We start from the raw sequence: 18171 nt of genomic DNA, 5'->3' as shown, positions 1-18171 counted from the left end.
GGTTGCTATGCAATCTCCGTTAGGCGGCGCCCGGGCCTCCTGGCCTACAGTGTCCGGACCAACACTGTCCGGGCCTACAGTGTCCGGGCTTACACTGTCTGGGCCTACACTCTCCAGGCCTGCAGCGTCTGGGCCTACACTGTCCGGGCCTACACTGTCTGGGCCTACAGCGCCCCCCCCGGGACAAGCCAATTTAGCCCAATATCGGGGATGTCCCGGCTAATACGGGGCAGTTGGCAACCCTTCTACTAATTGATTTCACGCAAAAGCAAAAGATGGGATACTAAAAAAAATCCACTCTTAACAATAATGTAAGTGGTTCCAAGGACAATTATACTGGCATGACCAGCAAAACCCAGTAATTCAGACTGATTGAGGCTTTCTGGGATTATGTGCTGCACAAAAAGTCGCACATTCTATGCAATCCACATCATACAAATAACAATGCAGTGGGATAAAACCCTGAAGGATTCCAGGGTTGGGGATGGGAAGTGGAAGATAAGGAAAGGGAAGGGGGAAGGGGGGGGGGGAAGGGTTGATGAGAGAGCCTGGATGAATGGTTGTACAAGTGCGATGAATCAGGACCGTCCCAGACTATAAATGCATCCTCCAGAGACTTCCTACAACATGGGTATTAAAACCAGCATAGAAACATAGGTGCAGGAGTAGGCCACTCGGCCCTTCGAGCCAGCACTGGCATTCAATATGATCATGGCTGATCGTCTAAAATCAGTTCCTCGCACCTGTTTTTTCCCCATATCCCCTGATTCCTTTAACCCTAAGAGCTAAATCTAACTCTCTCTTGAAAACATCCAGAGAATTGACCTCCACTACCTTCCACAGATTCACAACTCTCTGGGTGAAGAAGTTTTTTCTCATCTCAGTCCTGAATGGCCTACCCCTTATTTTTAAATTGTGACCCCTCGTTCTGGATTCCCCCAACATTGGGAACATTTTTCCTGCATCTAGCCCGTCCAATCCTTTGAGAATTTTATATGTTTCTATAAGATCCACTCTCATCCTTCTAAATTCCAGTGAATACAAGCCCAGTCGACCTGTTCTTTCATCATATGTCAGTCCCGCCATTCCAGGAATTAACCTGGTGAACCTAGGCTGCACTCCCTCAATAGCAATAATGTCCTTCCTCAAATTAGGAGACCAAAATTGCACACAATACTCCAGGTGCGGTCTCACCAGGGCCCAGTTCAACTGCAGTCGGACCTCCTTGCTCCTAAACTCAAATTCTCTCGCAATGGAGGCCAACATGCCATTAGCTTTCTTCACTGCCTGCTGTACCTGCGTGCTTACTTTCTGTGACTGATGTACAAGCACACCCAGGTCTCGTTGCACCTCCCCTTTTCCTAAACTGACACCATTCAGATAATAATCTGCCTTCCTGTTCTTGCCACCAAAGTGGATAACCTCACATTTATCCACATTTTACTGCATCTGCCATGCATCTGCCCACTCACCCAACCTATCCAAGTCACCCTGCAACCTCATAGCATCCTCCTCGCAGCACACCCTGCCACCCAGCTTTGTGTCATCCGCAAACATGGAGATGTCACATTTAATTCCCTCGTCTAAATCGTTAATATATAGTGCAAAGTCTGACGAAGGGTCTCGACCCAAAACGTTACCCGTTCCTTCTCTCCAGAGATGCCGCCTGTCCCGCTGAGTTACTCCAACTTTTTGTGTCTGTCTCCAGCAAAAAAAAGAGTTGCTTTTGTTACTTGTACCAACTAAATAGGCAAGTAAATTAAATTATTAAGCATTTCCCCTCTCATCTTAAACCTATGCCATCTGGCTCTTGGTTCCCCTACCCTGGGTAAAAGACTCACCCAGATGGAGGAGGTGAATGGGGAAGATGGGAAACAGCTATGGCGCAGCACGGTGGCGCAGCGGTAGAGTTGCTGCCTTGCAGCGTCACAGACGAGGGTTCGATCCTGACCACGGGTCCTGTCTTCGCGGTGAAGGGAGTTTGCACGCTCTACCTGTGACCTACCTGCGTGGGTTTTCTCCGGGTGCTCCGGTTTCTTCCCACGCTCCAAAGACGTGCAGGTTTGTAGGTTAATTGGCTTCTGTAAATTGTAAACTATCCCTAGTGTGCTAGGATGGTGCTAAGGTACATGGTGATTGCTGGTCAGTGTGGACTCGGTGGGCCGAAGGGCCTGTTCCCACACTGTATCTCTAAAGTCTAAAGCTTTAGTTCAAGTTTCAGCTCAGGTTTATAGATTGATGCAGCATGGGAAGGAGGCCAGTCTGCGCCGGCCGGCTCCTTTGAAGAACAATTTGTTGCATGTGTAGCATGAAAGTTCTTGTTTGTGTGAAGGTGGACACTGGACCTCAATCTGATGTCCTGTTCTGCCACCCAGTGGCATGCGGTGGGACTGCAGTCACTGAAAGTCCTCTGGAGGACTTCTCGGATAGAGGATGACTCTAGGTGCGTTAAGGTGAATGGGGGGCAAGTGTGGAGCTACAGAGCCCATCAGTGATGGACTGGAGATGCTGTCCTGCTATTAAACACAACATCCTCAAAGATGTGTAAGAAAATAACTGCAGATGCTGGTACAAATCGTAGGTATTTATTCACAAAATGCTGGAGTAACTCATCAGGTCAGGCAGCATCTTAGGAGAGAAGGGAATGGGTGACGTTTCAGGTCGAGACCTTCAGACTGATGTCAGGGGGGCGGGACAAAGGAAGGATATAGGTGGAGACAGGAAGACAGTGGGAGAACTGGGAATGGGGAGGGGAAGAGAGGGACAGAGGAACTATCTAAAGTTGGAGAAGTCAATGTTCATACCGCTGGGCTGCAAGCTGCCCAGGCGAAATATGAGGTGCTGTTCCTCCAATTTCTGGTGGACCTCACTATGGCACTGGAGGAGGCCCATGACAGAAAGGTCAGACTGGGAATGGGAGGGGGAGTTGAAGTGCTCAGCCACCGGGAGATCAGATTGGTTAATGCGGACTGAGTGCAGGTGCAGGGAATTGAGGGATGTAGATCACGTGCAGGCAGATAAGAGTTGGTCTTGGCATCATGTTCAGCACAGACATTGTGGGCCGAAGGGCCTGTTCTTGCGCTGCACTGAACTATGTTTGTACAGGTGCCACCTGTCCTGCTGGGTTCCTCCAGCTGTTTGTATTTTGCTCATTGTGAGATGTTTGGTTATGTTGGGCACTCTTACACAGGTGATCATAGAATTATAGAACTTCAGGGCAAATCAAGAGAACTTCACATTGATAGCGCCTGAGGTCAGGATCGAACCCGGGTCTCTGGCGCTGTGAGGCAGCAGTTCTACCAACTATGCCACACTGTTCAGTCTGAAGAAGGGTCTCGACCCGAAACATCACCCATTCCTTCTCTCCTGAGATGCTGCCTGACCTGCTGAGTTACTCCAGCAGTTTGTGAAATAAATGCCACACTGTTTCATCTACACAGGGCTGCTGTGGTAACTAGGGAAATCGCTTTAACTCCAATACTTTCTCAACCTGTGACCATCGCTGGACTAATCCCATTCTTGGGTTAAAAGGGGAAAAGGAAAATGTGCATCTGAACTTTACAGATGAAATTCTCTGGGCTGGTTGTCCCATTGCTGCCCTCATGTGTTGGTGCAGAGTTACTGCACGTTCGTGGTGTTTCACTGCTGGCACCAACCCAGATCCAGACCAAAAGGACGCAGTTAGTAGAGACCACAAAAAGAAAATGTTATGACAAAGAAGAAGGCTATTTGGCCCATTTGGCCAGCTCCCAGATAGTGTCATCTAAAGACCGTGAACACCAGATTTAGAGTTTAGAGATACAGCATGGAAACAGGCCCTTCAGCCCACTGAGTCCATGCTGACCTTCACACTAGTTCCATGTTACTCCACTTTCCCATCTACTCCCTACACTAGGGGGGAAATTTTAGACTGAAGAAGGGTCCCAACCTGAAATATCACCTATCCATGTTCTCCTGAAATGCTGCCTGACCCGCTGAATTGGTCGAGCACTTTGTATCTTTAAATATTGACAGTTTCCGCCCCAAACAACTAGTAGCCTGCTGTGGGGACCAAAAGCGAGGTTAGATACTGAACTTGTATCAGAGCGGCACGGTGGCACAGCGGTAGAGTTGCTGCCTTACAGCGCTTGTAGCGCCAGAGGCCCGGGTTCGATCCCGACTACGGGTGCTGTCCGTACGTGGGTTTTCTCCGAAATCTTCGGTTTCCTCCCACACTCCAAAGATGTAAAGGTTTGTAGGTTAATTGGCTTGGTGTATGTGTAAATTGTCCCTAGTGTGTGTAGGATAGTGTTAATGTGCGTGGGTCGCTGGTCGGCGCTGACTATCATCCTGTGAAGTCCGTAGCAATGGCATTTATGTGTTTTTTTTAAGGGAGCACATTTGCTAATTTCCTAGTTTAGTTTAGAGATACAGCGTGGAAACAGGCCATTCAGTCCACCGAGTCTGTGCCGACCAGCTCATGAAGAGGGGCGAGAGCATCTGATCAAGGGTCTCGACCCGAAACGTCACCTGTTCCTTTTCTCCAGAGATGCTGCCTGACCCGCTGAGTTACTCCAGCACTTTGTGTCTATCTTCTACACTTAATACTCTTGACTGATGAAGGCCAATGTGCCAAAAGCCTTTTTGACCACCCCATCCACCTGTGGCGCCACTTTCAAGGTAAAGAGGCCTTCCAGAGACGATGTCAGAGGATGTTTACATTCACCTGCAAGGTAGACAAAGCTTGTCTCAACATCCGACATTCCTGGTAAACCACAGAGGCAAGATTTTTGCCCTTTTGCAAAGACTAATTATATTTTAATCGTGTTTAATTTATAGAAGTACTACAAATTGCTATGGGCTGGCTGGTGTCATGTGTTACACTGTGGTTACTTTTATGTCCATAATCCACTGGGATAGAAAAGAGCTTTGCATGTCACAGTGAACCATTCTCATGAGTATTACCACGTTCTTTCAGTACAGTATTTGCAGTTCAGTTTTATTGTCACGTGTACCAAAGCTTTTGTTGTATGCTATCCAGCCAGCGGCAAGACAATGCAATCGATTACAATCGAGCCACTCGCAGTGTACAAGATACATGACAATGGAATAAGAAATGTTGCTGTAGGAATAGAGATGTAAGAGTGTGGAGCGAGTGTAATATGTGACTGTTAATCTGCTTCTGTGGCTGGCACCCAAACAGTCGCCTGGGTTGGGCGCCATCTTGGAAGAAGCAATTTGGTATTGGGCCCGATTTCTACACTGGTGGGAGAGTCTAGGACCAGAGGGCACAGCCTCAGAATTAAAGAACGTTCCTTCAGAAAGGAGATGAGGAGGAATTTCTTTAGTCAGAGGGTGGTGAATCTGTGGAATTTATTGCCACAGAAGGATGTGGTGGCCAAATAAAATGGATATTTTTTGGGGCAGAGAGAGATAGATTCTTGATTAGTGCGGGTGTCAGGGGTTATGGGGAGAAGGCAGGAGAATGGGGTTGAGAGGGAGAGATGGATCAGCCATGATTGAATGGCGGAGTAGACTTGATGGGCCGAATGGCCTAATTCTGCTCCTATCACTTATGAACTTATGAATAGCTGGAAATTAGGTTCATGAGGAACCTAAGACAACAGGAGGAGTTATTTTTGCATTTATGAATCACTTTCCTATGACCAGCTTGTTCTTGAACCGACCTGCACAACCCTAATGTCATAAAAGGGAACTGCAGATGCTGGTTTATACCAAAGATAGACACAAAATGCTGGAGTAAGTCAGTTTCGGGTTGGAACCTGAAGAAGGGTCCTGAAATGAAACGCCACCCATCATTTTACTCCAGAGAAGCTGCCTGCCCCGCTAAGCTACTCCAGCACTTTTGTGTCTATCTTTGGTAAAATCATAGTCCCACTATTAGAAAGGTATGTCTGAACAAATGGCCATAGAAAGATTGGAATGCGAAGTGAAATGCAAAGCAATTGTCAAGGCAAGGATCCTAACCTTCATTCTTTACATATTTGGTTTAGTTTAGTGATACAGTGCGGAAACAGACCCTTCGGCCCACACCACCCAGCGATCCCCGCACCTTCACACTATCCGACAACCACTATGGACAACTTGCCAATTACACCAAGCCAATTAACCTACAAACCCGCACATCTTTGGAGTGTGGGAGGAAACCAGTATTTTAGATCCCAGTATCTTATATCTCCACTCATCGCCTTCCAGCCTCTGTTTAGTTTAGTTTAGTTTGGAGATACAGCATGGAAACAGGCCCTTCGGCCCACCGAGTCCGTGCCGACCATCCATCGCCCGTTCACACTAGTTCTGTTATCCCGATTTCTCATTGATTTCCAACACATTTGGGGGCAATTTCACTGAGGGCCGGTTAACCTACAAATCCGCACACCTTTGGAATGTGGGAGGAAACCGGAGCACCTGGAGGAAACCCACGCGGTCACGGGGAGAACGTGCAAACGCCACACATGTAGCTTGTGGGTTAATTGGCTTCTTGAAATTGTCCCTGGTGTGTAGGATAGAACGAGTACACTGGTCGGCACAGACACAGTGGGCAGAAGGGCCTGTTTCCGCGCTGTATCTCTAAACTAAACTAAACTCCATTTGCCTTTCAACTTAATTTTCTCAGCTGGAGAATAATCTCCCAGCAAATTCTATTTTTGATTGAGAATTTCAGTATTCACGGTCTTTCTTTACTTCATGTAGATTCCATAAATTCTTAGCAGGACGACTGAACAGCTGAGATAGTAATAATGATTCCAGGATTCCAGATTCTCTCTCTCCCCACAGATCCACTAAGCTGTGATTGGAATGTGGCGTTGCCTCCTGTGTATAAAACAACATACTTGGAATGGAATGGAAGGTATTATTGTCACATGTGACAAGGCACAGTGAGATTCTTTGCTTGTATACCCAATGTATACAAATAGCGGCCACCAACGGCGCTGACAAAGTTACAACGTATGCTGGCTCTCTCTCTCCATCCTTTCCCAGTTCTCCGACCAGTCTTACTGTCTCCGACTGCATTTTATCTCTGTTTGCTTTGTTCTTGCCTTCTCCCAGCTAACAACGATCTACTCTACATCATCCTTGATCTCCATTCGCTTTGTCCTATTTTCACACCTTACACTTCCTTATCTATGTATCTCCCTCTCCCCTGACATCAGCCTGAAGAAGGGTCTCGACACGAGACCTCACCCATTCCTTCTCTCCAGAGATGCTGCCTGTCCCGCTGAGTTACTCCAGCATTTTGTGTCTATCTTCGGTTTAAACCAGCATCTGCTGTTCCTTCCTACACACGAGTCCATAGAGCTCAGAGGACCATCGGAACACAGCTACCAGCCTTGGAGGGCATCTACAACACACGATGCCTCAGAAAAGCCACCAGCATCCACAAAGACTCCTCACACCCCTGCAACAGTCTGTTCAAACTTCTACCATCGGGCAGACGATACAAGGCCTTCTACGCCCGCACCTCCAGACTCAGGAACAGCTTCATCCCCAGGGCCATAGCTGCTATGAACCGGTCCTGCTGATCCGGATGGTCACATCGCACAGTGAACCGGCACAGATCTACTTGCACTTTATTCTGTTTTAAAACTGTTACAATTTGTTTCATTGGGTTGCTTAAATTAATACCGACTAGCTAATTAATTTATTGCATCGTATGGGAAGCGCATTCCCAATCTCGTTGTACCCCTGTACAATGACAATAAAGATATATTGTATTTTATTGTATTGTATTGTATTACAATCGAGCCGTCCACAATGGACAGGTACAGGATAAAGGGAATAACGCTTAGTGCAAGATCAAGTCCAGCAAAGTCCGATTAAAGATAGTCGGATAGATTGATCAGTTGCCTGATCTAACAGTTGGGAAGAAACTGCCCCTGAATCTGGAGGTGTGCGTTTTCACACAATTCTTTGAAAGAAATTATTTTCGCACCAGGACTCTCCACAAATTCAACCACTCACCTGTGCACGGGGGGGCAATTTGCAGCGGTCAGTTCACCTCACAACCCGCACGTATTTGTGATGTGGGAGGAAACCGGAGCATCCGGAGGAAACCCGTGCGGTGTCGGAGAGAGCGTGCAAACTCCACACAGACAGCACCCGAGAGGTCAGGGTTGAACCCGGGTCTGTGGCGCTGTGAGGTAGTGGCTCTACAAGTTGCTCATGCAAGGTTATTGAAAGTTGTGACAACTCTTCACTAGAGCATGTCATTTAAATGCAGTTCTATTTTACAGATTTTTAAGCAAAACACTAGGTGCTGGAGGGAACTACCTCAGGTGGGGGTGTGGGGGGGGGGGGGGTGGGTGGGTGGTGGGGGGGGGGGGGGGTGGTGGAGTCAGGCAGCATCTGCGGAGTGAAATTGTCCACTCTCTCCACAGATGCTGCCTGACCCGCTGAGTTCCTCCAGCACTTTGTCTTTTGCTCCAGATATCCAGCTTCTGCAGTTCTTCATGTGGTCAATCCAGGATTTTCATTGACATCGGTACGTGCGTGAGCAGGCTACAGAGAGACAGACAGGGAAGGGGGGGGGGGGGGAGAGAGGGGGAGACAAGAGGACAGGGAGGCAGGTGATTTTAAAATGTAAAGTTAACCCCACTTGGACTTTTTAGCAGCACTTGGTGTTTATTTAGTCTCAGCTCAGTGGGCACTGCTTCTGGAGAAGGAGACTCAAGGTGAATGTATAGAGTGGGGAAGGTGAGACGGAACGGGAGGGTGGGCAAGAGGTGGGGGAGGGAGGGTGAGGGGGAGGGAAAGGTGAAGGGAGGAGGGAGGGAGGGGAAGGGGGAGGTAGGGGATGAAAGGGGAAGGGGGTGGAGAGGGGATGGGAAGGAATGGGAGAGGGGATGGGAAGGGGTGGGGAGGGAGAGGGAGGGAAGGGATGTGAGGGGGGTGGTGGGTTGGAGAGGAAGGGGAAGGGGAGGGAAGAGAGGGGGAAGGGGAAGGGGGAAGGGGGAAGATGGGGGAGGGAAGGAAAGGGGGTGGGGGAGGCGGGGTGAGGGGTGAGGGAGTCACTTTGGGGAGCCCCCTTCTCACTGCCCAAAGCCTCTCCCAGAGCCGGCACCGAGGGCTTTGAGGGGGGTGAGGGGAGTGAGAAGATGAGTCCTTTCTTTAAAGCGGAGCCGCACGGAATTCGCTGATGCGCAAACCTGTCTATTTATAGTCAACCTCTGTGGGCTCCGGACTGTCGGGACGGGACGGGCAGGGGGGGACAGGGGAGGGGAGGGGGACAGGGGAGGGGAGAGGAGGGGACAGGGGAGGGGACAGGGACAGGGACAGGGAGGGGACAGGGACAGGGACAGGACCGGGACAGGGACAGGGACAGGACCGGGACAGGACCGGGCAGCTGCCGCAGTGTGAGTGGGCGCTTCCTTACCCTCGCTCCCCGGGGCCCGAGCAAGGGAGAGGACGGAAGAGAAGGGGAGGAAGGGAGAGGAGGGAAGAGGAGAGAAGTGGGAAGAGGGGAGAAGAGGAAAGGAGGAGGGGGGGGTAGAGGAGAGGAGAGGGAGAGAGAAGGGGAGGGGTGGAGAGGAGGGAAGAAGAGAGGAAAAGAGAGAAGGAGAGGAGAAAAGAGGGGAGAGAAGAGGAGAGGAGGGAAGAGGAGATCAGGGGAGGGGAGAGAGGAGAGGAGGGAAAGGGAGAGGTTAGTAGGGACAAGGGAGGGGTGGGGAGATCAGGGGAGGGGAGAGAGGAGAGGAGGGAAGGGGAGAGGTTAGTAGGGACAAGGGAGGGGTGGGGAGATCAGGGGAGAGGAGATCAGGGGAGGGGAGAGGAGATCAGGGGAGGGGAGAGGTTAGTAGGGACAAGGGAGGGGTGGGGAGATCAGGGGAGAGGAGATCAGGGGAGGGGAGAGGAGAGGAGAGGCTAGTAGGCAGAGTAGGGGAGGTGAAGGGAGTGGCGGGGAGAGGAGAGGAGAGGTTAGTGGGGACAGGGCAGGGGAGGTGAAGGGAGGCAGTGTCGGGGTGAGGATGGAGACCCGGGTTCCCTTGCTGAACCCTGCGGCCGTTCTGTCGCCTCTGGGGCTAGCCCGCCTGTTACAGTGCGTGTGTTGCTGTGTTGCCCTGAGCCTGGTGGCCCATGACGGCGGGTGGGACGGGGCCCCGGGCTACTTCTGCATGTCGGCCTGGTGCTTCTGCCTGGCCCTCAGCTCCCTGGTGGTCTGCTTGGAGTTGACCCGCCTGCACGGCTGCCTGCGCCTGTCCTGGGCCAACTTGACCATCACCTTGGCCCTGCTGGCCGCCCAGATGGCCCTGACCGCCACCGTGGTCTTCCCCCTGTACATGGTGGACCCTCACTGGCGATGCGGACAGAGCTGCCGCTCCAGGGGCTTCAGGGTGTCGGCCACCGTGTGCTCGGCCCTCGCCTCCATCGCCTACGGGGCCGAGGTGCACCTGACCCGGGCCAGGCCTGGGGGGCCTGTGGGGGGCTACATGGCCACCGCCCCGGGCTTGCTGAAGGTTGTCCAAGCCTACACCGCCTGCATCATCTTCGGCGCCCTGCTCCACCACAGCGAGTACAGCCGCTACCCGGCCACACAGTGGTGTGTGGGGGTCTACTCCGTCTGCTTCATCCTCACCGTCACTGTGATCGGCCTCAACGTGGCGGGCAGGCCCCCCCCCGTGGCGGCCATGGACAGGCTGGTCGTCCTCTACACCTTCCTCGCCACCTTGCTCTACCTCAGCGCCTCCGTCGTCTGGCCCATCTTCTGCTTCGACGACAAGTACGGCTCGATGGAGCGGCCGGCCTCCTGCAGCCGGGGCCAGTGCCCGTGGGACAGCCAGCTCGTCGTCGCCATCTTCACCTATGTCAACCTCATCCTCTACGTGGCCGACCTCATCTACTCGCAGAAGGTCCTCTACATCGCCCGGCCCTGAGGTGGTGGTCTGAAGAATGGGGTCTCCTCCACCCGCCCCTCCTCTCTCCAGAGATGCTGCCTGACCTGCTGAGTGACTCCAGCGTTTTGTGTGTGTCTCTCCTAAGATGCCCCTCGTGGATAGTTCCCGTTGGTGATTACATTATAGCTCTGCACTTTAAACAACTGCAAATCTCTCCCCTCCCCTCCCTCCTCCCCCCTCTCCCCCTCTCCCCTCTCTCTCCCCTCTCTCTCCCCTCTCTCTTCCTCCCCTCTCCCTTCCTCTCTCCTCTCCTCTCCCCTCTCCCCTCCTCTCTCCTCTCCTCTCCCCTCTCCCCTCCTCTCTCTTGTCCCCTCTCTCCTCTCCACTCCCCATCCCTCTCCCCTCTCTCTCCCCTCTCTCTTCCTCCCCTCTCTCCCCTCTCTCTTCCTCCCCTCTCCACTCCTCTCTCTTGTCCTCTCTCTCCTCCCCCTCTCTCCTCCCCTCTCCCTTCCTCTCTGCACTCCCTTCCCATCCCTTCTCTCTTCCCCTCCCTCTCCTCCCCTCTCTCTCCTCCCCTCTCCCTTCCTCCCTTCCCTCTCCCTTCCTCCCTCCCCTCTCCCTTCCTCTCTCCCCTCCCCCTCCCCTCCTCTCTCCCCTCCCCTCTCACTTGCCAAAGATGTGCAGGTTTGTGGGTTCATTGGCTTGTGTGGGATTGCCCCCTAGTGTGTGAAGGATGGGACTGGTATGTGCAGGTGATAACTGTTTTCCTCTAATATGGGGCACAGCTGGTAGAGCCGCTACCTCACAGCGACAGTCCCAGCTTCGATCCGGACTCAAGTGGGACGAAGGGCCTGTTTCCCGCACTGTGTCATAAGGAATAGGAGTAGAATTAGGCCATTCGGCCCATCAAGTCTACTCCGCCATTCAATCATGGCTGATCTCTCTCTCCATCCTAACCCCATTCTCCTGCCTTCTCCCCATAACCTCTGACACCCATACTAATCAAGAATCTATCTATCTCTGCCTTAAATATATCCACTGACTTGGCCTCCACAGCCTTCTGTGGCAAAGAATTCCACAGATTCACCACCCTCTGACCAAAGAAATTTCTCCTCATCTCCTTCCTAAAAGAACGTCCCTTCATTCTGAAGCTGTGACCTCGAGTGTTAGACTCTCCCACTAGCGTGTCTCTAAAACGAAGCAGTATTATGGAATAGTAGGTTTGCACAATGATTTAAACCACTCTTGGGATAATCAGCCCTTCATTGCTATCTCCACCCGCGTTAGCCTCATTTATGGCACCATTATGGCTACACTGTTTTGCAGGTTAAAACATTGCGGGCATTAAATAGTTAGGATCTTAACGTGTGATATTACCAAGTATGTCCTGGGTAGAATAGATTGATTGACATTCATGGTCAGTGCCTATGCTGCTGAACCACAAGCCTCCCCCCACCCTCTTTATTTCTCCCCATCAGCATGTCCTTCTCTTCCCCCCCCCCCCATGCCTAGCTCTGTATCTCCTGAAATGACCCGTTCACCTTTGCCTGAACCGCTCCCTGAACTCTGCCTAAAGCACTTTCTCCCGAGAAGGAGACACGGTGGCACAGCTGGTAGAACCCCCGCCTCAATCCCGACCTACGATACTGTCCGTGTGGAGTTTGCACGCTCTCTCTGTCACCTTGTGGATTTCTTAGGTTGCTCTGGTTTCCTCCCACATCCCAAAAGACGTACAGGTTTGTTGGGCTGTTGGCCTCTTTAAAATGATCCCCCGTGTGTAGGGAGTGGATGAGAAAGTGAGCTAACGTAGAACTAGTGTGTGCGGTGATCGAAAGTCGGCGTGGACTCGGTGGGCCGAAGAACCTTTATCCATGCTGTATCTCTGAACTAAACTAACTCAGTGCCTGACTCATTTTTAGGAGTCCTGTTTCTGGTTTCTCCCCAACGTGGAGTTAACTCTCTGTCTGCCTTAATGTATGCATCGAACAATTGTGAAGAGCTCTATCAGTCTATTGTTAAGCAAAAACAACCCTGCCTGTTCATCTTTCCTCACAGATATGAACATAGAGTCTGCTATCAGTTTTTGTTGCCTTCTTCTTCGATTGATCTATAATGTTTTACTAACATAGAGACCAAAACTGTACACAATATTCATGGTGTAGTTTAACATAACTCCTCCAGAAAACCATGGTGGCGCAGCGGTAGAGTTGCTGCCTTACAGCGCTTGCAGCGCCGGAGACCCGAGTTTGATTCCGACTACGGGTGCTGTCTGTGCGGAGTTTGCACCCCGTGATCGTGTGGGTTTTCTCAGAGATCTTCAGTTTCCTCCCACACTCCAAAGACGTACAGGATTGTAGGTTGATTGACTTGGTGTATGTGTAAATTGTCCCCAGTGTGTGTAGGATAGTGTTAATGTGCGGGGATCACTGGTCGGCGTGGACCCAGTGGGCCGAAGGGCCTGTTTACGCGCTGTATCTCTAAACTAAACTAGACTAAAAAGACCTCAGTTCTTTGTAATAGCCCGATTCACCTCTTCCATTACTTATTATCTTGTTAGCACATTGATTGTCAGAAGCAAATCCAGCCGTGATGTTACTACATACAATTGTAATACTTTGCAGCAGTTAAGGAGATTGTTTGGCCCATTTGACTATGCCTCTCCATGTTAGTCCGATTTCCAATTCATGTGAAGTGTGCAGGAATTTAAATTTACCGCCAAATTCCTTAAATGTTATGGAGTGAATGTCTTTGCATGTTTTTGTTAACTTATATTATATTAAATTATTATTGTCTGTTTCGCTGCCCATAACAAATACATATAGTATTCCAGTAAAAAAAATCCAAATGTTGATTTGAAATGTTGGCTTCTTGCATTTTGAATGTAAAATATTGGAAAGGACTTTTGTGGATTAACTGTGTTCTTACAGGGCTAATGCTATGTGCTTAATATCAAATAAGGCATAAGATTTGTACAAGCAGAAATGTATTTTGCCACACAACAGCAACTCTGTAATTACGTGTAAAAGTGGCTTGAAATTTCCCAAAGGTATTGATCTCATGAGATAAATGCTTTGCAATGCCGATTTTAATGTCTGTCTCAGGTTTTAAGTGCAATATCATACTGATGTGTATTTTATTTGGGTAAGGAAGGTTATGTACCAAAGATAGACACAAAATGCTGAAGTAACTCAGCAGGTCAGGCAACAACTCTGCAGCAAAATGATGGGCGATGTTTTGGGTCAGGACCCTTCAGTCTGATACAGTCTGAGTCAGTCAGATTAGTCTGAAGAAGGGTCCCAACCAGCAAAGTCACCTGTATATGTTTTTTATTTAGTTTAGTTTAGAGATACAGCACAGAAACAGCCTCTTCGGCATACTAAGTCCGTGCCGACCAGTGACCACTGGCACTATCCTCCTACCCACTAGGGACAATTTACAATTTTTACCGAAGCCAATTAACCCACGAACCTGCACGTCTTTGGGGTGTGGGAGGAAACCGGAGCACCCGGAGAAAACCCACGCAGGTCACGGGGAGAATGTAAAAACTCCGCAGTCAGGATGGAACCTGGGTCTCTGGTGCAGTAAGGCAGCAACTCTACTGTTGTGCCACTGTTCTCCATTGATGCTGCCTGGCCCACTGAGTTACTCCAGCACTTTGTGTCTATCTTTGGTATAAAGCAGCATCTGCAGCTCTTTGTTTCTACACTGAGGTAAAGTCTGTGCTGCACTTGCTTACTGCTGTGTTCATTTAGCTTGGATTTTAGCCAGAGTCTGTGATAAAAGGATCCCCTTTGTTGTGTTTTAGCAGAGCCAGCACATTTTGAGAGGCTGAAGCCAAAATATATGCTCAACCAGGCCTGTTAACAGAATTTGCCGATTGGATCATGTACTGTGTGACTGTAAATGAAAACACTTTCAAATTCTTGACATCTATTGTTATTCTTTCTTTTTGGGCAAAATAAGGATTCTGCATTTGAATGCATGGATGCAATTTAAATGTATAGCTACTCAGATTTAGTGCCTTGATTTGTGAATGAGGATCAATATTAAATAGCATGGCATTGCACACAATACTACAACAGCGCAGTTAACTATAATATCAATATCGACTGTAGATTATTTAATGCTATTTTAAAAAGAAATCAATGCAATAAAGATTGCAATTAAAATCTTATTCGATCCCGGAATACCAGTATCATTCATAATCAATCTGTTTGCCGAGTAATGAAAATAAAAACTATTTATTTATTTTGTGACTTTAACTTATGTCAGATTATGCAGGCCGCAGTGGGATGTTATTTTAAGAGGCCGAAAATGTTGGAAATACTCAACTGGTCAAGCAACATCAATGGAAAGAGTTTCATTTCAAGATAGTTATAGTCATAGAGTGATACAGTGTGGAAATAGGCCCTCTCGGCCCAACTTGCCCTCACCGGACAACATGTCCCAGCTACATTAGTCCCACCTGCTTGCATTTGGTCCATATCCCTCCAAACCTGTCCTATCCATGCACCTGTCTAACTGTTTCTTAAATGTTGGGATAGTCCCTGCCTCAACTACCTCCTCTGGCAGCTTGTTCCACACATCCCTTTGTGTGAAAAAGTTACCCTTCAGATTCCTATTAAATATTTTCCCCTTCACCTTAAACCTATGTCCTCTTGTCCTCGATTCACCTACTCTGGGCAAGAGATTGTGTGCATCTACCCGATCTATTCCTCTCATGATTTCATACACTTCAATGATCACTCCTCATCCTCCTGCGCTCCAAGGAATAGAGTCGCAGACTATCCAACCTCTACAGATGGCACAGAAATCTTCTCTGTACCCTTTCCAGCTTGACAACATCTTTCCTATAACAAGGTGCCCACAACTAAACACAATATTCTAATTGCAGCCTCACCAACGTCTTATACAACTGCAACATGACCTAACAACTTCTATACTTTAGAGATATAGCAAGAAAACAGGCCCTTCAGCCCACCTAGCCCACACTGACCATCGATCACCAGTTCACACTGGTTCTACTGAATGTTATCCCACTTTCTCATCCGCTTCCTGCATACGCGGCAATTTACGGAGGGCCAATTAACCTACAATTAACCACATGTCTTTGGGATACCATAACCACGAGAAATAGGACCAGAATTAGGTCATTCAGCCCATTGGTGGATTTGTAGGTTAATTGGCCTCTGTAAACTGCCCCTAGTTTGATGGGATTTATTCACAAAATGCTGGAGTAACTCAGCAGGTCAGGCAGCATCTCAGGAGAGAACGAATGGGTGACGTTTCAGGTCGAGTCCCTTCTTCAGACTGATGGGAGTGGATGCGAAAGTGGGATAACATAGAACAAATGTGAATGGGTGATCGATGGTCGTTGTGGACTCAGTGGGCCGAATGCCCTGTTTCTGTGCTGTATCTTTCAATCAATTAATCAACCAAGTAATAATCCTTCATAAAAAGACATCTAATTAATTTGCTTTCGGTAATGAACGTATATATATTTAAATACATTCAGAACTTAAAAGAATCACAATTATCTCAACTTATCTTGTGGTCTACAATTAGAACTGTGCGACACGGTGGCGCAGCAGTAGAGTTGCTGCTTTACAGCGCAGGGAGACCCGGGTTCGATCTTGACTATGGAGACTGTAAGGAGTTTGTATGTTCTCCTCGCATGGGAACCGTGTGGGTTTTGTCCAGGTGCTCCGGTTTCCTCCCACACTCCAAAAACGTACAGGTTCGTAGGCTAATTGGGTTCGGTAAAGATTGTAAATTGTCCCTAGTGTGTGTAGGATAGCATTAGTGTACGGGGACCACTGATTGGAGCGGGGTCGATGGGCCGACGGGCCTGTTTACGCGCTGTATCTCGAAACTAAACTAAACAGTGCAATATCAGTGTGTAAACTCTTCTAAACTGGCGAGCTAAGAGAAAAGCTGCTATCTTCAGCATTCTTCATATCTGCAAGACTATCACCACTATCACCACCACAACCTCGTTAATCCAAACAATTGAACAATCCAAATCCTGCACATTGTTATCTTTGCTATAAAGCAATTTGTGAGCCAAAAAATATGCAGAAGAAAAAAAGAAAATCTTGCAAATTTGTCTGCTTCGTGGAACAGCTGCAAGTTTATTTTCTCACTAACCGTTTGGATTTATTTTTGGTCCTGACGTGACTTGGTCAGGTTGTTGGACACTAAGCCGTCTTGGACTTGAGGAAAACAGAATTAGTTTCTGATATGCGACCCAGTTGACCTTTTACCTAAATTTATCCTCGATCTTCAGTTTTATTTTTTTGCCACGTGTACCGAGGTACAGTGAAAAGCTTTTGTTACCTGATAACAAGTCAGTGGAAAGACAATCCCTGATTACAATCGAGCCGTCCACTGTGTACAAGATACATGACAAAGGGAATAATGTGAATAACTTTTAGTGCAAGATAAAACCAGCAAGGTCCGATCAAAGATAGTCCGAGGGTCACCAATGAGGTCAATAGTACTCTCGAGATGCAATAGAATACTTCAGTTGCCTGATAACAGCTGGGAAGAATCTGTCCCTGAATCTGGAGGTGTGCATTTTCACACTTCTATACCTTTTGCCCGATGGGAGAGGGGAAAAGAGGGACTGGCCCCGGTGCGACTCAATGTGCAAACTCCGCAGACAGCGCCCGAAGTCAGGATTGAACCTGGATCTCTGGCGTTGTGAGGCAGCTGCTCTACCAGCTGTGCCACTGTGCTGACCACAGTCAACAAAACAGCATTCTACAAACAAAGCACAGCACACACCCCCTGCTGTGTTGCATATTTAGCTTCATTTCCTCTCGCCTAGACTACTGCAACTCCCTATGCACTGGGATCAGCCAATCATCCTGAAATTGGTCCAAAACGCTCCAGCGAGACTCCTGACGGGTACCCGTAAAAGGGACCACATCACCTCGATTCTGGCTCCCAGTACAGTACAGAATCAACTTCAAGCTCCTCCTATTCACATATAAAGCCCTAAACTTGCTCCCCCCCCCCAGCAGCACCACCACCATTCAATGTGACCATGGCTGATCATTCTCAATCAGTACCCCGTTCCTGCCTTCTCCCCATACCCCCTGACTCCACTATCCTTAAGAGCTCTATCTAGCTCTCTCTTTAATGCATTCAGAGAATTGGCCTCCACTGCCTTCTGAGGCAGAGAATTCCACAGATTCACAACTCTCTGACTGAAAAAGTGTTTCCTCATCTCCGTTCTAAATGGCCTACCCCTTATTCTTAAACTGTGGCCCCTGACTTGTGTGTGTGTGTGTGTGTGTGTCTGTCTGTCTGTGTGACTTGGACAACATTTATTGGAGCG

General features: G+C 49.0%; 1 protein-coding gene across 1 annotated transcript; it reads left to right on the top strand.

The window, feature by feature from the left end:
- Positions 1-9962: 9962 nt before the first annotated feature.
- On the top strand, positions 9963-10982 carry myadml2 (myeloid associated differentiation marker like 2). The gene has a single exon (XM_078401388.1). The coding sequence runs from the start codon at positions 9963-9965 to the stop codon at positions 10866-10868; it is 906 nt and encodes a 301-aa protein (XP_078257514.1). The 3' UTR covers positions 10869-10982.
- The last annotated feature ends 7189 nt before the right edge of the window (positions 10983-18171 follow it).

The sequence above is a fragment of the Rhinoraja longicauda genome, chromosome 6 (assembly GCF_053455715.1).
Source record: "Rhinoraja longicauda isolate Sanriku21f chromosome 6, sRhiLon1.1, whole genome shotgun sequence".
Lineage (NCBI taxonomy): Eukaryota > Metazoa > Chordata > Chondrichthyes > Rajiformes > Arhynchobatidae > Rhinoraja > Rhinoraja longicauda.
Note: the sequence above shows the minus strand (reverse complement) of the source record. Positions and strands in the feature narration are given on the sequence as shown.